The sequence below is a fragment of the Aquarana catesbeiana genome, linkage group LG05 (genome assembly GCF_042186555.1).
Source record: "Aquarana catesbeiana isolate 2022-GZ linkage group LG05, ASM4218655v1, whole genome shotgun sequence".
Lineage (NCBI taxonomy): Eukaryota > Metazoa > Chordata > Amphibia > Anura > Ranidae > Aquarana > Aquarana catesbeiana.
Genome location: NC_133328.1, coordinates 171936947 through 171964345, shown reverse-complemented (window position 1 = coordinate 171964345; position 27399 = coordinate 171936947). Strand labels below are relative to the sequence as shown.

The 27399-nt window shown below is 44.0% G+C and overlaps 1 protein-coding gene across 1 annotated transcript in view; it reads right to left on the bottom strand.

Annotated features, from left to right (window-relative positions):
* Nucleotides 1–364: 364 nt before the first annotated feature.
* The window catches only part of LOC141144558 (prostatic acid phosphatase-like), a gene marked incomplete in the record, with an annotated part of 140716 nt that continues 113681 nt past the window's right edge, over nt 365–27399 (bottom strand). Inside the window, 2 exon segments of the mRNA XM_073630347.1 lie at nt 365–4618; nt 22555–22730. Coding sequence (XP_073486448.1) covers nt 4506–4618; nt 22555–22730 — 289 coding nt within the window.

The following is a 27399-nucleotide window of genomic DNA, read 5'->3' as shown; positions in this document are numbered from 1 at the left end:
GGGGGGAGTCCTGCTGTGTCAATGGACGGACTCGGGAGCCTGCCCGCATGGAAAGCAGCTCTCCGTGGGGGCACTCGATAAATAGGAGGAGCCAGGAGCGCCATCGGGGGACCCCAGAAGAGGTGGATCAGGACCGCCCTGTGCAAAACCCTTGCACAGATCAGGTAAGTATAACGTTTGTTATTTACAAAAAGAAACACGAACCTTTACAAACACATTAAGTTTATATATCAAAGAGTATTACAAATAAAACAAAGGTATAGGTAGCTGTATTGGCTTGTGAATATGATGCCACTTTGAAAAAGTTCTGAAACTAAATGTTTAATCCAATGCATAGATACATCAATGAATTTATAGACGGAACCAATTCACAATAATATTTTTATTATCACATTTTACAAAAAGAAAAGCACCAAAAAATATACAGTTTTTGACTGAGTACTGATTTTGACATAAGTAATACCTTTCTTGCACATAAGCCCCATGTAATTTTATAATATACTATACATAATATATAATACAATTATACATTTGCTTTAGCTTTTAAAACTTTTTTGGTTTTATAGTTTAACACAATTGAATATCTGATCACAGTTTAAAAAAGTATTAAAAAACGGAATTCCACCCAAAAATGGAACTTCCGTGTTAAGTGATGGTGACCCCCAGACATGCCACATTTGGCATGTCATTTTTTTTTGAGGGCAAACAAGATATTTTGAGGGGGGAGCGGATACCCTCTTTTTTTTAGAGGCATCCAGCTCCCACTTCCTCCCGGGGCTCCACAGCACCGGAAGGAAGATCACCTCTCCCCCTCCCTCCCTGCAATCTTCTGGGACACGTCGCAGGTCTCAGAAGATTGCCCGGCCATTCACAGCGCGGCTCGTGCATGCGCAGTGCGTGCCTGGCTGTGATGCTGCCGCTGCAGAGTGGAAGGGGAGAGGAGCGAGGCTATCTGCACCAGCATCGCTGAACTGTGGGACAGGTGAGTGTCCGATTACTAAAAGTCAGCAGCTACACTTTTTGTAGCTGCTGACTTTTAAATGGGTGGAACGCCGCTACTGTTTGTCCAGAGCTTTTTCTTGTATGATTCCCTTTCACAATTATTTGGGTCTTTTGCCTTGGAGCAGCATCCAGTCCTGCTCTCTGATTTGCATGCTCCTGACCAGCTGTCAAGTGCTGTTTGTTTGCCATCCTCTTTGTTCTTCCTTTGGCTGGATATTTATTATGTGTACAATCTTCCTGTCTATCACATAAATTCTATGCTACACTTTATTTTTTCCTAAATCAGAAGAAAGTTTTATTTGAGCACATTCAAGCATACATGTTCCATAAACACTTACAAAAGAATGCAAAGTTGTAATGTACAAAAAAAAAACGAAATTACAAAAAAAGGCAATTACATCTTCAAACTGCATTGAGCTTACTAAAGAGAATATACAGCCCCGCCTAGTGGCTGAAAGCAGAATTGACAGTGCCAATAGAGCATTATTATTGTACACTCTTCAAAGTCACATAGTAATAACTAGCATTAAGTAGCCAACAGCATTCTACCCCAAATATCCTTTCTATAATCAGGTCTACTGGGGCATCAAGCCAACCTCCCCAAACCCTCTCAAATTTAGAGGGAAAGCCATGGTGCTGGTAAATAAAACCCCAGTTCCAGTTTTGCTTCAATGCTTTGAGTCACTAGCCTAGAGCAAGTAATCAGATATGGACTTCTGACTTAGCTCTGACTTCCTGTTATGTGCACTTGTTTGGGGTCAGTGACTCAGAAAGTATTGAAATCCAAGGGTCACCATTGGGAGCTTTTAAATTAGGAAAGTTTTATTTTAACACACAGATTATGAAGACCTACCCCATACTGAAGTCATGTACACAAATGCAAGATGCTGTTTTCCGCTTGAAGCTTGTAGCTCTAAAACGATCAACAAGCCAAATCCCATTCATTTCAACGGCCCTTCTTCACATCTGAGTGTTCTGTCACCTAAAGCAAAACGCCTGTCGCTTAAAAAAGTACATGAGTTTCTCTTTGGCAGATTAGGGGTAGATTGCCCCCATATACCTCAATGGGAACACCTGGAAATGCGCAACATGAGTGTTTTACGAGCGTTTTGTTGCACGTTTTCTCAAACAGCAACACTTCTTCCCCTAGTACTTTCTATTGGCTAAACGAAAATGCCTGAGACTGTAAATTGCTTGTAATAAGCTTCTAAAATGCTTGTAACTTCTAAAAACACTCAAACTCTCATACAAAAATGACTGTGCATGGACTCATAGGCTAGTATGCCGGGGACTTTAGAGGCAGGAAAAAAAAAATGCCTGATGCTCCTCTCAAAGCAGCTGCAAAAAAGTCCATGAGGCCTACATTCGATAAAAAACCCCACCAGGTTCAAAACCCTAAAAAGCTAGCTTTAACAGAGCCGGTGCTACCATAAGGCGGCTAAGCAGCTGTCTTAGGGTGCCAGGATGAGGGGGCCGTAAAATCTGAATCTCCAGCAACTTGCAGTGCTGCAGACATGCATGGTCGTGCACGGTCTGTGTTCCATCAGCTACAGTGGATTAGAGAGGAGACATCCAGGATCTAGAGACCTGGGTGTCTCCATAAAGATAACCTGTCACCTATATGCTATCACATAGGGGGCTATTGGTGCCCTATGTGATAGCAATAGAAGTTATGTAAAACATAGATAAGAATTATATCAAAAATGTTTTAAGTATATAAAGGAGACATTAAAAAATGCTTTTAAATTTTTTTTTTTTTTGAGTCCCCCACCTAAAGAAAATTGCATGCTTTGGGGCACGCAATGTATGTATGAAAACAGCGATTGTCCTACATATGCTATATATATCAGCATGCACACCAGAGTGACAGTAATAATTTTAGCACAAGTGCTCCTGTGTAACTCTAAACTGATGACCCGTAGGACGTTGCGGGCGCATGCAGTTTTAAGGTTTGACATAGGTATCTATTTACTCAGCACAACCTCATCTTTTATATCTTACCAAAAAAAAATAGGTAATAAATTGCATATATGTGTCCAGAAATTAACTTTAGACTACTTTCACACTGGGGCGGATTTCAGGCGCTTTAGCACTAGAAATAGCCTCTGCAAAGCACCTGAAAACCGCCTCCCATTAATTTCAGTGTGTCTTTTCACACTGGGGTGATGCGCTTTGAGGGATGTTATTAAAAGTCCTGCAAGCAGCATCTTTGGGGCGGATTGGAAGCGCTGTATTTAGCACTCCCAAAATGCCCTGCCCCTTGCAATGAATTCCAAAGTGCCTTAAAAACGTTTTGAAAGTGCCGCAAAACATGAGTTTTTACCCTTTTTTCTGGGTAAAAATTTCCCTGCTAGTGGCCGAAAAGCACTGCCAAAACAGAACTAAAGCGGTGCTAAAAGAGCGGCGCTTTAGCGCTAACGGCCGGCGCTGCCAGTGTGAAAGGGGTCTTAATGTATTTTTTACTGAAATGTTGCCTTTCATAAACATTTGCCCTAATGTCATGTAACATAAAAAAATTAGAACTACCAACATTTTATTCTCTAGGGCATCTGCTTTCAAATTAATACAAATAATATTTTGGGGGTTTTAAGTAATCTTCAGGCCTAAAATGATTGATTTTTAAAACACGTAAACCAAAAAATTAAAAAATGTAGAAAATGGCTCCAGGACTGACGTTGTGGAGGGAGTGGTGGGAGGATGGTGGGCAGGCGAGAGGATGGTTGGGGAGGACGGTTGGGGCAAAATGCACCTTTGCCTAAGTAGAAAAAAATCCTTGAACCGGCCCTGAGCTTTAAAACACATACCTTCAATAGGGCACACTGCCCAGACAACCCAGTGGTGAACTTTGTATACAAGACCTGGATGAGGCGTAATCTGCTGTGCATGCTCTATGCACTTAACCTCATGTAGGTGTCAACTGTTCTACTCCTGTGCTGAGCATGGCCATTTCCTTATGGCAGCACCCAACGCTTGCACACACTACAGAGTATACTAAAGCTAGGGCCATAAACAAGTGAAGTTTGTCTGTATCAAAGGCATCACATCTATTTCTAGCTGTGATGAGGAGGGCCATTCCATCAACAAAGAATGTAAGAATTGCTAAAATATATACAAGTTTTATTATTGCTATGTAATATATATTGAACACTTTCTTACCAAGAAATCTAATCAGAGCAAATCTGTTTCATTCACCTTGTGTATTTCCTACTTTATATTCCAGGACTGAAGTGATTTTTTTAATCTGAACACTTAGCATAGCGGTCACTTTTGCTCTCTAAAGCATCATCCAAAAACTCAGATACAAGCGCATCCTCTGATTCCACTTCATACTGTTTTGTTGCATATTTGGGTGACCTCTTGATGAGATAACAGCAATGATATTTCTTTTTCATCTGCCTTTGTGCCAGATGTTTAGTAGCCAGTTCTCTTGTTTTTACACACGGTCATTTTAATATAACATCATTTTTAATGGCATACAACTGAGCGTTTCTCCAATGATTTTCTCATACTGCCTCATATTCCATCAACCGTTTCCTACAGATAAAAAACAAGACCACAAGACCAAGTAATGCTATGGCCAGGATAACCACAGCAATGGTCAATCCAGTAACCTTGCCTGGAAAAAAAAACAAACAAATTTTTAAATTAAACACCATACAAAAATTACCATTAACATAGAATAAATTTATTGCAGAAAAAATTTGCAGCTGCACTCTATAATTTCCTCTACTCTGAGCCGGCTATTAGCTTTCATCCCAGATATTTTGCTCACAGCATTCACCTGGTGAATTTTGAGATCATGTATTCGTTTCTCATTGTTTAGATTGACTCTAAAAAGCAGTTTAAAGAGTTTGTTAACCCAAAAAAAAAAAAAGGATCCTGTTCCCTTAAAACATGTTATACAGCACAGTTCTTGTGCTGTGTAATTTGGCCCCCCTATATCACCTGAAATACCTGGCTGATCCTGTCAGTTTCTACCCTCCCCTCTGCTGAGCCCTGACACCATGGTCAGTGTACATGCCTCTGTCATACGCTGCTATCTGCAGCTCTCCCTGTGTCTCCCTCTGTCCTCCTCCCCCCTCCCCTACCTGCCTGTCAGCTCTCACTAGCGCTGCTCAGCTCCTCTCCCTGCTGCTTCAAAACAATCTCATCTTTATATCATCCCCTCTGTCACATAAAAAGCTGAGTCCTAGTGCCTGTGCTTTAGAGCCCTTGCACACTGGGGCGGTTTGCAGTCGCTATTGCGCTAATAATAGCGCCTGCAAACCGACCTGAAAGTGCCGCTGCTGTGTATCCAGTGTGAAAGCCCCGAGGGCTTTCACACTGGAGCGGTGCGCTGGCAGGACGGTAAAAAAAGTCCTGCCAGCAGCATCTTCGGAGCGGTGAAGGAGCGGAGTGTATACCGCTCCTTTACCGCTCCTGCCCATTGAAATCAATGGGATGGCGCGGCTATACCGCCGGCAGAGGCGCTTTGCGGTGGTATTTAACCCTTTCTCGGCCGCTAGCGGGGGGTAAAACCGCCCCGCTAGTGGCCGAATACCGACAGTAAAACGCCGCTAATAATAGCGGCATTTTACCGCCGACACCGCCCCCGCCCCAGTGTGCAAGGGCTCTTATAAAAAAAAGAAGCCGATTTCTACCTGTTTTAACAGTGTCTTCAGTGATCACATGACTCCAGGCTCTCTGCTCCTCTCCTCCCCACCTCCCTGGCTGACGTCAGCAGGGGAATCTAAGCCCTGCCTACTGGAGATATCACATGGGGAGAGCAGAGAGCCTGGATGTGATCGCTGGAAGACACTGTTAAAACAGGTAGAAATCTGCTTTTTTTTTTTATAAAGCACAGGCACGAGGATACAGCTTTTTTATGTGACAGGGGGATGGTATAATGATCAGTTAGTGGCTTAACAAACACTTTAAAAAGGAGTTCCACCCAGGGGGGCCGTCAAAAAAAAAAAAAATTAAAAGTCAGCAACTACAAATACTGCAGCTGCTGACTTTTAATTGGACACTTACCTGTCCCTGGGTCCAGCGATGCGGGGGATCGAAGCCCCGCTCGTCCCCCCCCTTCGCTCGTCGGCGCCGGCATTTCAACTGTGGGCGCCAGGCTGTGGCTTCACAGCCTGGCACCCACTGCGCATGCGCGAGCCGCGCCCTGCGCGCTGTGATTGGCCGTTCAATCACCTGGGACCTGTAATGGGTCCCAGATGATTGACAGGAGGGAGGGAGCAGAGCGGAGCCCTTCCTGTGCCTGGGGGGAAGTGATGTCACCAGCCCAGGCAGAGGAACAGGCAGACTACGAGGGACCACCTAGCAACAGGCATTTAGAGGTAAGTAAAAAAAAAAAAATATCCAAATTTTTTTTGTTTTTTTTTTAATAATTTTTCCAGGTATTTTTGTTTTTTGGGTGGAACCCCACTTTAAGTAAAAAGCAGGAAAAGGAATCCATGTAATCATGGGAGAAGTTTTATTTTATAGATTGCTTTTGGCCAACTGTACATCCATCAATGGTTAAAATATTTGAAATAGCAGACTGATGCTGAGTACACACTAGTCATTCTTAATCGGTGCAATTATTAGCTGTGATTATTTTAAAAAAAATACTGCTGTTCATCTCTGCTGTCAGGTCAACCAATTGCAATCTATACTAAAAACACATTTTTCTCTGTTGAATATCCAACCAAAAAAACTTGTCTGATAGCATGACCACTGATTTGGAACTGTCTGATGGCTTGACTCCAGTAAAATATATAAACATGCTTGTGGTCATGATCAATGTCAGAGTAGAATATATAGGCAGTTATTATAGAATGGCTATAAGTGCTTTAACCTGCCGTGGAAATAATTTTTATTTTCCTCTGTCCCTTTTAACGCAGAACTTCACTCTCTCAATCAACATTGACTATTTTTAATCCTTGCTTGCATTGGTAAATAGATAGGAAAGAATATCATATTTACTTGTTTTCCTTTTTTTTTTTTTTTTTTTTTTTTTTTTACATTTCTTCAGTTGCTTTCTGGTTTCCAGGCGTAGGCAAATGGTGTCATACATCCCAGGAGTCTTCAGGAGCCCAGATAACAAGCAATTGTGCTGCTAAAAATGACTTGCTAAGCTATTGCTAGACTTGTCAGGCTTCACGAGTTTGTTGCACAAATGCATACCTCCCAATTTTCTGAGACAGGAACAAGGGACACCTATTAGCAAAAGTATGTAGGCATAGAACACACCCTTTTCCATGCCCCCTTAAAGGAGAATTGTACAACAAAATTGATTGGTTAAAGCCACAAGTTTTTTTTATGACTACTATTTCTTTATACTGGCTTTTTGAATTTACAGTTGCAGCCATTTAGAAATTGATTGAAAGGTTTAGCACTGTAATACACTTTTTGATAGATAAATAGTGCATTTTATATACAACTATATAGATGAGACCAAAATGAGGGACAAATTAGGAGCAAAGAGGGAGAGAGGGACTTTGTTCCAAATCAGGGACAGTTCGTCGAAATCAGGGACAGTTGGGAGCTATGCAATTGCAGCAAGTCCAGATCAACTTTCTTTGCAAACATTCTGCAAGTCTGCTGCAAGTTCTGGTTCCATTATGTTGTGCAATAGTCATCCCACCACAGGGGTCACTGTTGCTGAATTTTCATGCTGTAGACTTGCAGAGCTCTTGTTGTAGACTTACCATTGCACCTTTGCTAGAGCAGGGGTAGGCAACCCCACTGGTGCCGCAAGCGGCACGCAAAGCCTCTTTTGCCGGCACTCGACTCCCTCCCCATCAGCAGAGCAGCGCAGGGAAGTGTCAGTGAGACACTAATGTATTCCAATTTCAGATTTCCCCATGCCTCACCTTCACTGAGGGGGAGGCACTGTGCCCCCACACATTGTAAAAGATGGGAAACATTGTTTGGTTCTCTAACTTTGCTGTAGCTGCGATCGTCAGCTTTTGTGATGGGGAAGAGATTGGGTGCAGTTCTGCTAGGGGGGGGGGGGGGGGGGCGGTCCCTGTTTCCAGGTGGAGGGGGACTGTCATTGGCCACTGTCATTCCCAATCCTGCTAGCCCCGTCCACCATCTTGAGGAAGATGCCTCTTTTGGTTGCCACTACCAATCTCAGAAAGAAAGATTTCACTGTGATTGAGAAAATCCCAATTCGGTGACAGTTTGTGGAATTACTGCTGAGCTTCTGGGAACTTTGTTGAAATTATTCCTGAACCTTTGCGTAATTTACTACTAAACCCCGACACTCTGTGTCCCTTTAAGTCACAGCCAGTATTCAGCGCATAGAACAGCACACCCAACCACTTTTTTCTCAGCTGCGGGGGCCCAACTTATGATCCTGCACATAGGCTCACTGCTTTCAGAAAATGCCCCTGACCTAAGCTCATCATTACACATCCATTCAATATTCTTCTATGTGACATCACATACATCCCATACATCACATACAAGCATGTGGGCTGGATTCGAGAGGTGGATCAGCAGGATGAGTGCGCCAGGACAGGTAGATGTGTCTCATCTCTGCTTCCTTTCACCAGTCTGCATATCATAGATGAGAAGAGGGTACAGTGGTGGAGCAGATGTGCTGGGCAGTACAGTGGTGGAAGAGATGAGAAGGGGGTTCAGCAGTGGGACAGAAGAGCAAGGGGGTACAGTGATGGACCAGATGAGCATGGGGGTACAGCAGTGGGGCAGATGTGAAAGGAGGTGTATTGGTGGGGCAGATGAGCAGGGGGTTACAGTGGTGGGGCAGGAGCACAGGGGGAACAGTGGTGAGGCAGGAGAGCTGGGGGAACAGTGGTGGGTAAGGAGAGCAGGGGGAACAGAGGTGGGACAGAAGAGCAGGGGGGTACAGAGGTGAGGCAGATGTGCAGGAGGTACATTAGTGGGGCAGATGAGAAAGTGGATTACAGTGGTGCAGCAGATGGATGGGTCCAGTGTTAGGACAGATGAGAAGGTGATTCAGTAGTGAGACAGAAGAGCATGGTGATACGGCGGTGGAGCAAATGTGCAGGGAGGTACAGTGGTGGGGCAGATGAGAAAAGAGGTTCATTGATGGGGCAGATGAGCAGGGGGGTTACAGTGGTGGGACAGAAGAGCAAGGGGGTACAGTGGTGGGACAGATGCGCAGGAGGTACAGTGGTGGGAGGGATGAGAAGGGGGTTCAGTGGTGGGACAGATGAGTAGGAGGTTACAGTGGTGAGAAAGATGAGCAGGGGGGGTTCAGTGTTGGGGCAGAGGAGAAAGGTGGTACATTGGTGGGACAGATGAGCAGGGGGCTTACAGAAGTGGGGCAGAGGAGCAGGGGGTACAGAGGTGGTGCAGATGTGCAGAGGATAAAGGAGGTATATCGGTGGAACACATGAGCAGGGGGTTACAGTGGTGGGGCAGAAGAGCAGAGGGAACAGAGGTGGGACAGATGTGCAGGAGGTACAGTCATGGGGCAGATGAGCAGATAAGTTCAGTGTTAGGACAGATGGCAAGATGGTTCAGTGGTGGAGCAGATGTGCATGGAGGTACAGTGGTGGGGCAGATGAGAAAGGGGGAACATTGGTGGGGCAGATGTACAGGGGATTACAGTGGAGAAACAGATGAGCAGGGGCAGATGTGCAGGGTAGTACAGTGGTGGGGCAGATGTGCAGGGGGTTACAGTGGTGGGGCAGATGAGAAAGGTGGTACATTGGTAGGACAGATGAGCAGGAGATTTACAGCAGTGGGGCAGAGAAGTAAGGGGGTACAGAGGTGGCGCAGAGGATAAAGGAGGTACATCGGTGGAACACATGAGCAGGGGGTTACAGTGGTGGGGCAGAAGAGCAGAGGGAACAGAGGTGGGACAGATGTGCAGGAGGTACAGTCATGGGGCAGATGAGCAGATAAGTTCAGTGTTAGGACAGATGGCAAGATGGTTCAGTGGTGGAGCAGATGTGCATGGAGGTACAGTGGTGGGGCAGATGAGAAAGGGGGAACATTGGTGGGGCAGATGAGAAAGGGGATTACAGTGGAGAAACAGATGAGCAGGGAGGTACAGAGGTGGGGCAGATGTGCAGGGGGTTACAGTGGTAGGGCAGATGAGAAAGGGGCTAGATTGGTGGGGCAGATGTGAAAGAGGGTACATTGGTGGGGCAGATGAGCAGGGTGGTACAGTGGTGGGGCAGATGTGCAGGGGGGTTACAGTGGTGGAGCAGATGAGCAGGGGGGGTTACAGTGGTGGAGCAGATAAGCAGGGAGGTACAGTAGTGGGGCAGATGATCAGGGGGGTACAGTGGTGGGGCAGATGTGCAGGGTAGTACAGTGGTGGGGCAGATGTGCAGGGTAGTACAGTGGTGGGGCAGATATGCAGGGGGTTACAGTGGTAGGGCAGATGAGAAAGGGGCTAGATTGGTGGGGCAGATGAGAAAGAGGGTACATTGGTGGGGCAGATGAGCAGGGTGGTACAGTGCTGGGGCAGATGTGCAGGGGGGTTACAGTGGTGGAGCAGATGAGCAGGGGGGGTTACAGTGGTGGAGCAGATAAGCAGGGAGGTACAGTAGTGGGGCAGATGATCAGGGGGTACAGTGGTGGGGCAGATGTGCAGGGTAGTACACTGGTGGGGCAGATGTGCAGGGTAGTACAGTGGTGGGACAGATATGCAGGGAGTTACAGTGGTGGGGCAGATGAGCAGGGGGGGACAGTGGTGAAACAGATTTGCAGGGGGGACAGTGATCTGAGGTGTGAAGGTGCAGGAATTGGGGCTCATCTGAGGTGTGGAGTTGCATGAATTGGGGCTGATCTGAGGTGTGAGAGTGAAGGATGTTAATTTCTCACTACTAAAATAGTTTACAGGATTTACTAATCCTTTTTGTGATTGAGAGTGTGAAGTTGATATTTTTTAGTTATAAAAGCAGCACGCTCAATTTCTTTGAAAACATTTTTCGTCACACTGTGCTCAAAAGGTTGCCTACCCCTGTGCTAGAGACATGACAAGCAAATTTGCTACAAATTGGAAAAGTGTCAACTAGAACTTGTGTTTCAGGTACTCTGCAAGTGTACATCTTGCCAGTGAAAATGTGCAGCAAGTTAACAAGACTTACAATTCAACACTGTCACAAATGTGTGTCAAGTTATCCTTGCTATCTGGCAGGGGGGCTTTTCTCAGCTAAGCACACCCTCCTGCCTGCATGCCTGAGCTAACAGCAGATGGATTCCACAAAGTAAATGTTAAATGAATCATCTGCCCTTACTCAAGATGGCCACAGCCAGAAATGCTAGGGCAGTGGTCATCAACCCTTTCCTCAGGGCCCACTAACAGGCCAGGTTTGCAAGATAACTGAAATACATCGCAGGTGATATAATTTGCTGCTCAGTGATTGCAGAATTCTAGTCTGCATCTCCCCAAGGTAATGCATAAAACCTGGCCTGTTAGTGGGCCCTGAGGACAGGGTTGATGACCACTGTGCTAGGGGGTTGTTTTTCAAATGGATTTCTCAAAAAAATAAAGCATGGAGACATGGATTTGTTTTGAATACCAAAAATTAATTCAATTGTTTTTTTGGTTTGTGGTGCTCACATGTTCCGCTTTAATAGAGCGAAAGACATATCCTTTAGGTTAGGTAAATTATACCAGCAGTGAGAAGATTTACCTCTCTTTACTTGTCAAGGGTCAATTGCAATCTAGCAGCAAAGTTTTATCACTGATCATGACCTAACCTGGCACAATCCTAGGAAATTCTAAGCATGTGATGAAAAAAAGGTTACCTTCACATACTGTAAATCACATTTTGAAATGATCACCAGACCCACTCATCCAAGCAGCTGAAGTGGAAATCTTGACCTTAAAAATTTGTTTTAGCCTACTTTCTACCTTCCGAGCCTAAGCATTGCTTCTTTTAGGCAAGGAGTTGCTTGTCATTAGCTATCCACATCTCTGGATCTAAGAATTATTTTGACGTGGTTTTCTCAAGGTGACCTCCGCTTACATATTTTTCAGGGTAACCTCTGCTTAAATATTTTTTTCACCATATGCTCAGTTTGGCTCTTGCGTAAAAGAGCATGGCTTTTCTGCATTTGACTTTCATTCGTAGCGTGCCTTAAACCCAAGTTGCAGATTTCAATTTATTATAATTGTGTAGTGTGGATGTCCAGCCTGTGGCTGCATTTCTTCAAGTGTTTCTTTGGGCACAACTATTTATATGTATTCATTCTGCTTCAAAAGTTACTCAACCAAAGACAGATAAAACATAGCCCCTGCTCTTGCATCTTGAGTTAGCAGACTAAAGGCTTCTGAAATGCATATGCTGAGTTTGGATCAAAGGCCTACGTATATGAGTAGCAGTATGTTCAAGGTAAAATCAAACAATCCATATAAGATCTTAGAAACAGGTTTGGTTTAAAGTATAACTGAAGGCAAAACTATTTTTTTAGCTTTGGATAGACTTGGGAGGGATTAGAACACCTGTCAGTTTTTATTCCTGTCTGTACCCCCTTTAGGGACTTTCACCCTCTCTATTTGTCATAGTGACTGATATCACCGACAGGTAAAGTGAAAGAAAATCACAAATTTTAAGTGGTTACCAGAAAAGGAACAGAGGGGAAATTTTACAATGGGGACACTAGTTGACTAGTAACCCTGTTGACTACTAGGGGTGTTGAATATAATCGCAGCATAGATACATTGCGATTCAGACGTTCACAATGCTGCACCGATGCTGGGATTTGGTCGAATCGATCTCTGATGACATCATCCGTCACTCTGTACGGTGTTCTGCCACCCTGGGAGAAACACAGAGACAGAGCCTGCATGGTGGATAAAGCCCCCTCCCCTTCACTGAAGCAGAAAGTCAGCTGACAGCCAGTACAGTGCAGATGGGAGAAGCTCAAGGAGACCCGACATCAGGAGAGGCTTCACTGGAGGCAACGGAAGGAGAAAACACACTGAGCAGCATGGAGGAGGGGGAATCGACTGACACACAGCAGGTGAGTGCCAGTGTCACTGATCACATCCCTCCACTACCATCACCCCTCTGCCTGATCCCATCTATGCCTCTGCCTCTGCTCCCACCATGCCTCTGATCCCACCATGCCTCTGATCCCACCATCCCTCTGCCCCTGATCCCACCATCCCTCTGATCCCACCATCCCTCTGCCTCTGATCCCACCATCCCTCTGCCTCTGATCCCACCATCCCTCTGCCTCTGATCCCACCACCCCCCTGCCCTTGATCCCACCACCCCCCTGCCCTTGATCCCACCACCCCCCTGCCTCTGATCCCACCATCCCTCTGCCTCTGATCCCACCATCCCTCTGCCTCTGATCCCACCATCCCTCTGCCTCTGATCCCACCATCACTCTGCCCCTGATCTCACCATCTCTCTGCCCCTGATCTCACCATCCCTCTGCCTCTGATCCCACCATCCATCTGATCCCTCCATCCCTCTGCCTCTGATCCCACCATCCCTCTGCCTCTGATCCCACCATCCCCCTAGCTCTGATCCCCCCATCACTCTGGCCCTGATCCCACCATCCCTCTGCCCCTGATCCCACCATACCTCTTACATAGTTACATAGTAGGTGAGGCTGAAAAAAGACACAGGTCCATCAAGTCCAACCCATGTGTGTGATTATATGTCAGTATTACATTGTATATCCCTGTATGTTGCGGTCGTTCAGGTGCTTATCTAATAGTTTCTTGAAACTATCAATGCCCCCCGCTGAGACCACGGCCTGTGGAAGGCAATTCCACATCCTTGCCGCTCTTACAGTAAAGAACCCTCTACGTAGTTTAAGGTTAAACCTCTTTTCTTCTAATTTTAATAAGTGGCCACGAGTCTTGTTAAACTCCCTTCTGCAAAAAAGTTGTATCCCTATTGTGGGGTCACCAGTATGGTATTTGTATAATGAAATCATATCCCCTCTCAAGCGTCTCTTCTCCAGAGAGAATAAGTTCAGTGCTCGCAACCTTTCCTCATAACTAATATCCTCCAGACCCTTTATTAGCTTTGTTGCCCTTCTTTGTGCTCGCTCCATTTCCAGTACATCCTTCCTGAGGACTGGTGCCCAGAACTGGACAGCATACTCTTGGTGTGGCCGGACCAGAGTATTGTAGAGCGGGAGAATTATCGTTTTATCTCTGCAGTTGATACCTTTTTAATGCATGCCAATATTCTGTTTGCTTTGTTAGCAGCAGCTTGGCATTGCATGCCATTGCTGAGCCTATCATCTACTAGGACCCCCAGGTCCTTTTCCATCCTAGATTCCCCCAGAGGTTCTCCCCCCAGTGTATAGATTGCATTCATATTTTTGCCACCCAAATGCATTATTTTAAATTTTTCTACATTGAACCTAATTTGCCATGTAGTTGCCCACCCCATTAATTTGTTCAGATCTTGTTGCAAGGTTTCCACATCCTGCGGAGAAGTTATTGCCCTGCTTAGCTTAGTATCCTCCACAAATACAGAGATTGAACTGTTTACTCCATCCTCCAGGTCGTTTATGAACAAATTAATTAGGATTGGTCCCAGCACAGAACCCTGGGGGACCCCACTACCCACCCCTTACCATTCCAAGTACTCCCCATTTATCACCACCCTCTGAACTCGCCCTTGTAGCCAGTTTTCAATGCATGTACTCACCCTTGGTCCATGCCAACAGACCTTATTTTGTACAGTAAACGTTTATGGGGAACTGTGTCAAATGCTCCAGATACACCACATCTACGGGCCTTCCTTTATCTAGATGGCAACTCACCTTCTCATAGAAGGTTAATGGATTGGTTTGGCAAGAACGATTCTTCATGAATCCATGCTGATTGCTGCTAATGATACCGTTCTCATTACTAAAATGTTGTATATAGTCCCTTATCATCCCCTTCAAGAGTTTACATACTATTGATGTTAGGCTAACTGGTCTGTAATTACCAGGGATTTATTTTGGGCCCTTTTTAAATATTGGTGCTACATTGGCTTTTCTCCAATCAGCTGGTACCATTCCAGTCAGTAGAATGTCAGTAAAAATTAGGAACAATGGTCTGGCAATTACTTGACTGAGTTCCCTAAGTACCCTCAGGTGCAAGCCATCTGGTCCCGGTGATTTATTAATGTTAAGTTCCCCAAGTCTAATTGTAATTCTGTCCTCTGTTAACCATGGAGGTGCTTCCTGTGATGTGTCATGAGGATAAACACTGCAGTTTTGGTTACTGAAGCCCCCCGATTCCCTTGTGAAGACTAAGGAGAAGAATAAATTCAATACCTTCGCCATCTCCCCATACTTTGTAACCAGATGTCCTTCCTCATTCTTTATGGGGCCAATGTGGTCTGTCCTCCCCTTTTTACTGTTTATATACTTAAAGAATTTCTTTTTTTGCTCTCCTCCGATATGTGTCTTTCATGTTCTATCTTAGCCGTCCTTATTGCACCCTTACATTTCTTGTTGCATTCTTTATAAAGTCTGAATGCTGATGATGATCCCTCAACCATGTATTTTTTGAAGGCCTTCTCCTTTGCTTTTATATGCATTTTTACATTGGAGCTAAGCCATCCAGGTCTTTTGTTTGCTCTTTTAAGTTTATTACCCAATGGGATGCATTGGCTAATGACCTTATTTAATATGCTCTTAAAACAAACCCATCTCTCCTCCATGTTCTTTGTTCCTAAGATTTTATCCCAATTTATGCCTTCTAGCGAGGCTCGTAGTTTAGGGAAGTTGGCTCTTTTGAAATTCAGTGTCTTTGTATTCCCCTTATGTTTCCTATTTGTGTGATTTATACTGAAGCCAATTGACCTGTGATCGCTGTTACCTAAATTGCCCTGTATTTCCACATCCGTGATCAGGTCTGTATTGTTGGTAATCAGTAGATCCAGTAAATCTTTATTTCTAGTTGGTGCGTCTACCATCTGACCCATAAAATTGTCCTGCAAGACATTTAGGAACTGGCTAGCCTTAGATGAATGCGCGGTTCCCTCCTCCCAGTCTATGTCTGGATAGTTAAATTCCCCCGTAATGATAACACCATCCTTGCTGCTAATCCAAATTGTGATAGGAGATCTGTCTCCCCTTCCACCCTCAGGTTAGGGGGCCTATTACATACTCCCAGTATTATTTTCCCCTTAGCTTCATCCCTTTGGAGCTCAATCCATAAGGATTCCACCTCCCCCCTAGCTCCCTTAATGATATCACTTCACTTGTACATTATTCTTGATATATAGGCATACCTCTCCCCCTTTTTTACCCTCTATCCGTGCGATAAAGGGTATACCCTTGAATGTTTGCCAGCCAATCATGAGAGCTGTTGAACCAGGTCTCTGAAATTCCCACAAAATCCAAATCCTCCTCGTACAACAGTATCTCTAGTTCACCCATCTTGTCCGCCAGGCTCCTGGCATTGGTGAACATGCCACGTAGTATAGACCGGTCGCATATTATCCTCTTATTGGGTGTTCCAAGGTTGCAACTAGGACTTGCTACTATACTTACTTTGGGTTTATGTGCTTTGGTCAACCTAACCTCTGCCTCTGATCCCACCATCCCTCTGATCGCACCATCCCTCTGCCTCTGATCCCACCATCCTTCTGCCTCGATCCCACCATCCCTCTGCCACTGATTCCACTATCCCTCTGCCACTGATTCCACCATCCCTCTGCCACTGATTCCACCATCCCTCTGCCACTGATTCCACCATCCCTCTGCCACTGATTCCACCATCCCTCTGCCACTGGAGAAAAATTTAGTTTTTCTGACTGTTTGAATTTTTGGATAAGAAGTTTTTAACTATGCGCACTTGCGCAGTAATCGCAATGCATCACTGAATCGAATCGAATCGTGGACAGAATAGTCGTAATCAAATCGTGAGACCAGTGAAGATGTGCACCCCTAGTGACTACCAGTAGTTTCCCTCACTTCTTGTTTTTAATATGGGACAGGAAATGAAAGGGAATCTCCCCAATGGGACACAGAAGGCAAAAAATACCTGACAGGGGTTATAATCCTCCCTTACGCTATCCAAAATGAAAAAAAAAAGTTTTGCTTTTAGTTGGATTCAACAAAAATACCAAAAAAAAAAAATCACATTTTAACTATATATACCCATGTACAGTATAAAAAGTAAAAGGAATTGCGCTAATACATGTGCAAAATAACATAAAAACGATATATATAAAGTAAAGTGCAAAAGTAGAAATAAAACTGAATGTGAATAACAGTTGATGATAATCCACCGTAATGTCCCAATAAAATAAGAGCTCAATGTAGTATGTAAAGAACTCCAATTCGCCCAAAAAGTGCAAAAACAAAAAGTATAAGTAATAATACGATCAGTGACAGCAAAGGAGGGTCCACCACCAGGGATAGAAGGGGTTGCTCCTTACCAGATGGCCATGACCCCCCACTACAGAGGGTCACAGCAAGCAGATAAGATTGTAACACAGAGATTGGGGACTTCTATCAGCATCCACCAGGGGTCGCCTCACCGTCAGTCACTCCAGCAAAGCCAATGGCAGGGATACACCATAGAATGAAAAGGAGCTCACATAGTGTAAAACCATCGAGAATTTATTTAAAATCAAATAACAAAGTGAACACTTACAAAGCGTATGTAAAAAGAAAGCCTTAAGTCCGGTTCCTTGGCCACAGGAGCACGGACAAGCCCGTCCTACTGGAACACAACACTGTTTGGGGGTGACGTCAGCGCGTCGTCTGGCTCCGGAGCCATCTGGTAAGGAGCAACCCCTTCTATCCCTGGTGGTGGACCCTCCTTTGCTGTCACTGATCGTATTATTACTTGGACTTTTTGTTTTTGCACTTTTTGGGCGAATTGGAGTTCTTTACATACTACATTGAGCTCTTATTTTATTGGGACATTACGGTGGATTATCATCAACTGTTATTCACATTCAGTTTTATTTCTACTTTTGCACTTAACTTTATATATATCGTTTTTATGTTATTTTGCACATGTATTAGCGCAATTCCTTTTACTTTTTATGTTTTTCCCACAATTGATGTTTATTGTCAGGATTGCAGCTTTTCAACGATTAATTGTTTATTTTGGTCTATAGCGCAGTTTTTCTTTCCCTTTTTTTACCCATGTACAGTAGTTGTAAATACAGCTAGTGTTTTTTGTTGTGCCCAGAGTTGGGCTTTAGGCTCCATTCACATTAACGCGTTTTTTGATGCATTTTGCATTTTGCAGAAATGCATGGGAATTTTTTAACATGGGCTCCTATGGAACATGTTCACATCAATGCATTTTTGTACCTCTGCGTTTTTGGAAAGGGTCAGGGACTTTTTTTCATGCAAAATGCAGCGTTTTGCATGTAATAGAATTCAATAGACCAGCATCAAAAACGCAAGTACAGTGTTTTTGCAGCGTTTTTACAGCGTTTTTGTGGCCTTTTTTTAAAAAAAAAACTGTAAAAAAAAAGAAAAAACGCAATACACGGCAAAAACGCTGTAAAAACGCTGCAAAAACCCTGCTCAAAAACGCGGCAAGCACCATAAAACACTGCAGAAACGCTCAAAAGCAACATGCATAGATGTGAATCGAGCCTTAGACCTGGTTCACACCTATGCACGTTGCAGTTTGCATATTCCAGGTGCATTTTGTGTTTTTCAATACACATTTTTGATCCATTGAAGTCTGTGGAACCAAAAACCAGAAAAATGTCCCTTGCCCTTTCCATAAAATGCACAGATGTGAACATGACCCATAGGAAACCATATTAAATGGGCTGTAGTGTGTTTCTGCAAAACTGAAAAAGCACTAAAAAATACATAGGTGTGAACCAGGCCTCAATGAGTTTGCCTTTTTATTTTTGGTTTATAATGTACTGCAGTTATGTTTTTTTTTCCTTTTGTTAAAAAATGTGAGACGATTGAGTGTGGAATGCATTTCGTTTGGACCCTTTTTTTACCTTAATAAATGATGTCAAATTCTGATTTGTTTTTAGACAATTTTAGTGCTGAGTACTGTTATAGGGCGTACACACGGTCGGACTTTGTTCGGACATTCCGACAACAAAATCCATGGATTTTTTCCGACAGATGTTGGCTCAAACTTGTCTTCCATACACACTGTCACACAAAGTTGTCGGAAAATCCGATCATTCTGAACGCGGTGACGTAAAACACGTACGTCGGGACTATAAACGGGGCAGTGGCCAATAGCTTTCATCTCTTTATTTATTCTGAGCATGCGTGGCACTTTGTCCGTCGGATTTGTGTACACACGATCGGAATTTCCAACAACGGATTTGGTTGTCGGAAAATTTTATCTCCTGCTCTCCAACTTTGTGTGTCGGAAAATCCGATGGAAAATGTCCGATGGAGCCCACACACGGTCGGAATTTCCGACAACACGCTCCGATCGGACATTTTCCATCGGAAAATCCGACCGTGTGTACGGGGCATTAATGTGTAACTCACATCAACGTCGGAACCCGTGCAGGAACTACTTTGAAGTCGGCACAACTTGAAGTCGTACTAATATGAATGGTAGTCATTGGAAATCATGGGGAACGACTTGTCATACGACTTTGCAGTCCCAAGTCGTAGGACAAGTCATTCACACCTGAGCGTTTCAACGTCATACATTTTTTCCGCGTTTTTACTGCAATTTTACCGTGATTTTGCTGCGTTTTACCATGATTTTGCCACAATTTTGTGCAGGTCACCAATGTAAAAGGCAGAAAAATGCCTGTAATCTGCCCCAAAGAAGCTCTTGTTCTTTTTTGAGCTTAGGGCGTTTTTCGTGCGTTTTTCTTCAGGTGGCAAAATGCTCAGATGTGAACAGGTGTCATTGAAATGAATGCGATTTTGCTTGTTGGGCATTTTTCAGGCTTTTTTTCAGGCATTTTATGAGCTGAAAACGCTCAGATGTGATTTATGTTCACACTACTGCGATGCGATGTACTGCGAATTTGATCCGTTTTTTTTTGTCCTGTGTGAGGTGCAAATTTGCCTTGTGGTTTAAGGTGGACATGTGCAGATTTACCACAAATTTACCATGATTTGCAGGAGGCAGACAGTGAACAATTCACAGAAGTGTGAACTGTGTGCTGCGAGTTTACTGCAAGTTCAATTGAAGCCTATGAAGGTAAAATTTGCACTGCACCATTCACAGTCAACATGCACAGGACCCTTTTTCTTCCTCGCACCAAATTTGCAACGCATAGATGTAAACCAAAGCCATGGAATACTATGCTTTTTACGTGACCTGCGAATCTGTGTGTTCCTAAACGCATCAAACCCGCTGTAAATTTGCATCAATGTGAACCCAGGCTGAGAATGCAGCCTTAGATTTGGGTAGATAACTAAGTAGACATGCAAGAAGAAAGGGAGGAAGTGAGAGAAGGAAGAGAATCTCTCTTTTAACACAGGCATTCCCTCAAATCGCGGCAAACCGCAGCCAAACGCAACCGCAGCTAATCGCACTGTGCAAATGCAGCTGATCGCAGTGGCTGGAGTCTTGAACTCCACAGGAAAAAAAAACATGCTTTTAACTGCGGCAGAATAGCCGTCCGTGTGAAAGGCGCCTTATTGTTCTACTTGCCAAAAGGTTTGTAATTCTGCACAGCCAGTAGTGTGATTGCCACACTGCACTGCCTCTTTGATGAAACACTTATTTCCAGTGTCAGCAATGCAGCTTCCTATGTTACCTCCTCATCTAATCACTGTACAATAAATCAGTATCACCACTTCTATCCGATGACCAAGCTGACCTAAGTAAGAGTAATGCTAATCCAGAATGTAGCTGACAAGGAATGGTGTGTGTATATCAAAAGAACTGCTGGCTAAAATTATTATTTATTTGGTAGGTTAAACAGAGATGTATTCAAAGCAGACTTCCAGCCAAAAATAATGTCCCCAGTCTGATGGCCAGCATCATTCAACCCACTTCCTCTTAGCCCATGTTGTCCTGGACCCTCCTCTGTGACTGGGCAGAGGAAAGAGAGGCAGTACAGTGATGAGCTCATCTCTGTCACTTTGCTTTCTCTTCCTATCAGCATGCTTTTTGTCAGCACATAAACTGATTGGCTCCATGTACTGCTTCTTCTATTCACACTCCAGCAAACTGTACAGGGACAAATTTGTGTACATAAACTGCAAGCATTTACAAAATAATGTATATATTAATAATTAATTTGTGTCTTATGGATACCTAGTTTTCCGCTTTAAAATGTGTATTTAATTGTTTGCCCAGTGTTCCACATTAAAGTAGAATTCAAGCTTAACACAACTAGTCTTAAATATGTTCCCTCCCACCTCCTGCTACCTATGCTGAATAACCTCTGTAAAAAAAGATTTGTACACATACCTATTTTTAGTCCGCTCCGGGCCCCACATGATCCACAACTTTGGCTTCCTTGTGTCAGTCAGCAGCGGCTGCAGGGGAGAGGATGGCGTACTGGCAACGGCTGGGACATACCTACGAGCAACGTCACGGCTCCTGGGATACCCAGCCATTGTTGAACGTTCCCTTGTCTCCCCTGCAGCCGGCGCTCACTGACACAGGGATCACGTGAACCGACTAAAAATAGGTAGGTATACACACTTTTTTTTTACATGCGATAATATAGGTATAGGTAGCAGGAGGGGGAAGGGGACATTGACTAGTTGGTGTTAGGCTGGAATTCTACTTTAGGTTGGTCATAGTATGTACTGTATATGTTTGGCAACAAACGTTTGTTTCATTAAAATTTGAACAATGTGAAATAAACACATATTGTCTAATTGTATAGTAAAGGGTTCCATCCTTTCAGTATAACATTTGACACCTTGGTTATATAAAGATATGTGGTGAAAAAATATTGTTTCTGTTTAGAAATAGAAACCATAGACACTCCAAAAAAAAAAAAAATTATATATATATTTATTAATAAATATGTATACCTTAATATATAACCATGGACAATCAAAAAAAGTGTTGGTAATATATATACCTCAATGAAATAAACAAACCAATGTGAATAAATATATAAAACAAATTCAGGATGGATATAAATGTTCATTCAGAAAAAGACCCAATCGGCAATGGTAGCAGACTTTCAACTTCTCAACCAAAGAGTTACATAAAGTCACCTGAAATGCTGCAGTGGATATAGAGAGATAGGAAGAAGCCTGGGCTGCTGGTACTATGATATAACCTTGGGAGCCGTGGGCATCAAATTCCACCCAAAAAACAGAAATAAAATATGGTGTAATACTGTGGGATAAAGGATCAGTCCCACAGTATTTCACAATATTTTATTTCTGTTTTTTGGGTGGAATTTGATGCCCGCGGCTCCCAAGGTTATATCATTTTTTTTTTGAGTGTCTATGGTTTCTATTTCTAAACAGAAACAATATTTTTTCACCACATATTATTCAATTTTTTCACTAAATGCAATTAGTTTAGTCGCATTTAAATAGCGATATTTTCCACTTTTAGTTACATTTATATTGTGTTAGTTGCCAGCGCTCTTTTTTTTTATATTTATTTTAAGTCATAGTACTTGTATCCAGCAGCTGCAATAAGGTTTTTGGTGCACTTATTTATTTGCGAGTGCTGCTTTCTTATATATTTATATAAAGATATCATTGTAACCATACCTGAGCTATTATTCTCATCTTTAAATCCACATTCTTTTCTCCAGTCTTCCACAATGATTGAGGATGTCAGGTCAGTAAAACGCTTCAGACTACAAGACTGGGAACATTCTGGTAAAGCAATTGGGTACGGCTCAGCCGAAGAATCATTCTTATAGTACATCTCAATAGTATAGCTCCTATTATTTAGATAAAGAATAAATAGAAAATATTTTTTAATCATATTATGGAAAATTACATGTATAATATTTTACATGTAGCTCAATAAATAGTAAATATGTAATACTTAAATTTTTTTTAGGTAGTGTGTGTAAGCCCTCGTACACATTGGAGCAACTTGTCATGCGATTTGACAAGTCAAATTGCATGACAAATTGCACCCTATTGTTGGCAATTGCGCTGTTCAAATCTGTGCAACGCTGACTTTGCAGTGTTGCATCGATTTGAAAAAAGTAGTGCCTGCGCTGCTTTTGGAGATGAACCCCCCCCCCCCCCCCCCCCCCTAGATTCGGTTTGCAGCAGAACATGCGTACAGGCAAAAAATGTGTTCGAACACACAAACACCATTAAAGTCCATGGGACGCGAACGTGAAAAATCAAAAGGGCTAATTTTAAAGGCTTATATGCAAGTTATTGCCATAAAAAGTGTTTGGGGACCCGGGTCCTGCCCCAGGGGACATGTATCAATGCAAAAAAATGTTTTAAAAATGGCAGTTTTTCAGTAGCAGTGATTTTAATAATACTTATAGTGAAACAATAAAAATGAAATATTTCTAAATATCGTGCATGGGGGGTCTCCTTAGTCTGCCTGTAAAGTAGCGCATATTTCCCATGTTTATACCAGTACCACAGCAAAATGACATTTCTAAAGGAAAAAATGTCATTTAAAACAGCTTGCGGCTGTAATGTATTGTCGGATCCCAATAAAAATCATTAAAAAAAACCAGTGTGTGTGTCCCTAGTCCATTACCAGGCCCTTCGGGTCTGGTATGAGTATTAAGGGGAACCCCGTGCCAAAAATACAAAAAAAAAAATGGCGTGGGGGTCCCCCAGGCACTATATACTCTGAAAAGCAGTATATATACTATACGACCTGCCCTATATACTCTGCAAAAGAATTGGGCCTTAGGTGTTGGTGGTGCCAGAACACTGTAACCCCTCACAGCTACTCTTGTTGGGCGCAGGAACAGCTGCTGTGAAATATTACATCAAAGATTGCAATTACATGGCCCTGTTAAACAGGGGCAGCAAAATTGGGCCTTTGGTTTTGGTGGTGCCAGAACACTTTAAGCCCTCACAGTTACTCTTGTTGGGCGCAGGAACGGGCCTTGCTGTGAAATATTATATCAAAAATTGTAATTACGTGCCCCTGTTAAAAAGGGGCGAAAATTGGGCCTTTGGTTCTGGTGGTCCCAGAACACTGTAAGCCCTCACAGTTATTCTTGTTGGGCGCAGAAACAGGCCCCGCTGTGAAATATTATATAAAAAATTGTAATTACATGCCCCTGTTAAACAGGGGCAGAAAAATTGGGCCTTGGGTTGTGGTGGTACCACAACACTGTAACCCCTCACAGATACTCTTGTGGGTGCAGGAACTGGCCCAGCTGTGAAATATTGTTTCAACATTTGTAATTACATGCCCCTGTTAAACATTGGGCCTTGGGTGGTGGTGGTGGTGCCCTAAACCAAAAATTTTGTTGGAAGCTAGTATCATCATTTTGAGGAGGAAAAGGATAGTCAGCATATACAGTCTTCAAGGGATCCCAGATCCATAGCAAATTCAACCAGTTACATCAGCATCAGGTGCTTGATAGCTGCTGATCCAAGACTGATTCATTTTGTTGAATGTGAGCCTATCAACGGAGTCTGTGGACAGGTGCGCTCTTTAATCCAAACCCGCACTGAATGTGCGCTCAGAAAGCACGCTGGATGCAGGACAGGCCAGTAGCTTGATTGCATATTGAGCAAGTTCTGGGCAGTGGTCTATCCTCAACACCCAGTAACCCAGTGGATGCTCTGTTGGAAAGGCCTCCAAGTATGCTCTTGCCCATAGATATTCCTGCACCACACAATGCAGATGTTGCCGATGGTTGCTTGAACCAATCAGACCTTGGCACTGAGGACTGAAAAGTTGTTTAAAGGCATCAGTCAGCTGGCCACCTTCCCTGCTGCTCTTCCTCTGACTGAACAGAGTCTCAGCAACACGTTGTTCAGCACCAGGAAATGGTAGCCTCTCAGGGTCTGGAAATGCGTTACACAAACCTTTCTTTAAAGAGGATGTAAACCCAGTGTCATCCTTTCTAAACTACTGCCATAGGGGTTATCTATAAGGATATACATGCCTCCTGCATGTATCTTTACCTGTCAAATGTCTCCCCTCTGTCTGTTATGAGACCCGAAAAACTACAGTTTCTGTGGGTGGGTCTGTTGTCTGGAGCTCGGTGGGTGGAGTCGTGATGTCAATAGACTCACCGCCCACCTCTACACTCCCCTTGTCAATATGCATTTTCTCCTGTGTATTTCTTACACTGAACTTCTGCTATGATCTGTAACATCCAGTGAAAAGACAGGAAAGTAACCACATGACTTCAGCATGCCAAATCATGCTGAGGTGTGGAACAGCCAATCCTTGCAGAGCTGCTAAAGAAATGAGTGGGGGTGGGAATTAAAAAATAATACATGTCTTAGGCTAGTGCACGAGATATGTAAATCACCTGTCACTCACAGCAAGGGGGAGGATTTGACAAAGTTTTTCTCTATTTGTCAAGTTTTATCTCACTGAACAATAAAAAAGGATTGCTCAGAGCTGGATTAACTCTTTGTGGCAAGACTGGGCTCAAATGATAGGAAATCTTATAATCTACATTATGACATAAAAAAAAAAAAAAATTTCGGGTTTACATCCACTTTAAGGCCTCCAGAAGATGTTTCATCCTCTGCTCCCTCTGCAAAGGCAGGATGAGTTCTGCAACTTTACCCTTGTAACGTTTAATCAAGAAGGGTTGCCAGCCAGTAATGATCCCTCGCCTTGATACCACGAATCCTAGGGTTCTATCGCAGGCTTTGTAGAATCAGGGAGGCCATGTAGCATAAGTTTGCAGAGGCATTAGACTCTGAGTCCTCTGTGTAATGAAGGATCACATTATCCGTAACTACCTCCTCCCAGCCACGTACAACTCCTTGGGTTTTTGGGGACTAACAACCATTCCTTGAAGACTGCTGCTGAGTGTTATCCTCTATATCCATGCTGACACAATCCTCCTCCCTCTCTTCCTGTGTGTTTGGTGGGCCCGCAGGAATGCTATCTGGATAAGGGGGCCTCCTCCTTCTCTTCCTCCCGCTGTTCTATCTCAAGTGCCCTCTATATGATTTCACGAAGTGCGTGCTCCAGCAGAAAGACTAGAGGGACAGTGTCACTGGTGCATGCATTGTCGCTGCTCATTATCCTTGTGGCCGCCTCAAATGGTGACAGGACAGTGCATGCATCCTTGATCAGTAGCCACTGGCATGGCGTAAAGAAGCCAAGCTCTCCTGACCCTGTCCTGGTGCCATACTCGCACAGGTACTCATTGATGGCACTCTGCTGTGTGTGCAGCCGCTGCAGCACTGCCAACGTTGAGTTCCACCTGGTGGGCATTTCACAAATAAGGCGTTTGGTGGGCAGATTGCATTCCCTTTGAATGTCAGCCAGCCGAGCACTGGCATTGTAAAACCGGCGGAAATTACCACAAACTTTTCTGGCCTGCTTCAGGAGATCTTGTAAGCCTGGGTACCTGGTCAAGGACCGCTGCACCACCAAATTCAGGACGTGTGCCAAACATGGAACATGGGTCAAGTGTCCCTGTCAGAGGGCAGAGAGAAGGTTGGTGCCATTGTCGCATACAACCATTCCTGGCTGAAGCTGGTGTGGCGTCAACCACCTCTAAGCCTGCCCCTGCAGAGCTGACAGAATCTCTGCCCCAGTGTGGCTCCTGTCCCCTAGGCAGACCAACTCAAGCACTGCATGCCATCTTTTAGCCTGACTGCTTGTGTAGCCCCTTGAACGCTTACGGATCACTGGTGGTGGAGGAGACAGCTGTGGCAGAATCACCACTAGCATTTTGGAGGTATGGTGGCAGAACAAGCTTCAACAACACCGAACCCTGTCCTGCATCCTTTCCAGCTGCCAGCAGAGTTACCCAGCACTGTGAGGAAAAGACAATGCCCTTGCCCATGCCTGCTGGACCATGAGTCTGCGGTAGTATGAACCTTTCTGCTGACCGCCATGTCCAAAGAGGCCAAAACATTGCCTTTCACAAGCCAGTAGAGAGCCGGAATGGCATTCTGTGAAAAGAAAGGCATTTTGGAACCTGCCACTGAGGTACAGCACATTCCACAAATTCAGGAAAGGGGGCAGAGTCTACCAGCTGAAAAGGCAGCAGTTGCAGTGCTAGCAATTTGGCCAAGCTAGCATTTAGATGCTGAGCAGGTGCATGGCTGGGACTGAATTTCTTCTTACGGTTCAGCAACTGGGGTAGGGAAATTTGCCTGCTAAAATCAATTGGTGGTGTACTGCTAGCAGATTGGCTGCAAGTACTTGGGACACCTATTGCTATACCTTCATTCCTCTCAGTGCAGGTTTTTGAGAGGACTGGAGGTATAGTAGGGTTGGAGATTCCAGATGAGGAGCAAGGAGAAGTCCACCTTTTTCTTGGATGTCTTTCAAGTGATGTTGCCAACAGACTGCATGGCAGGTCGTCATATGTCAGTTTAAGCATGTGGTGCCCAAGTGGCTGCTGTTCTGGCCACGCTTGATCCGCGGCAGACATAAGTTGCAAACAGCAAGGTGCGATCTGCTGCACACGTGTC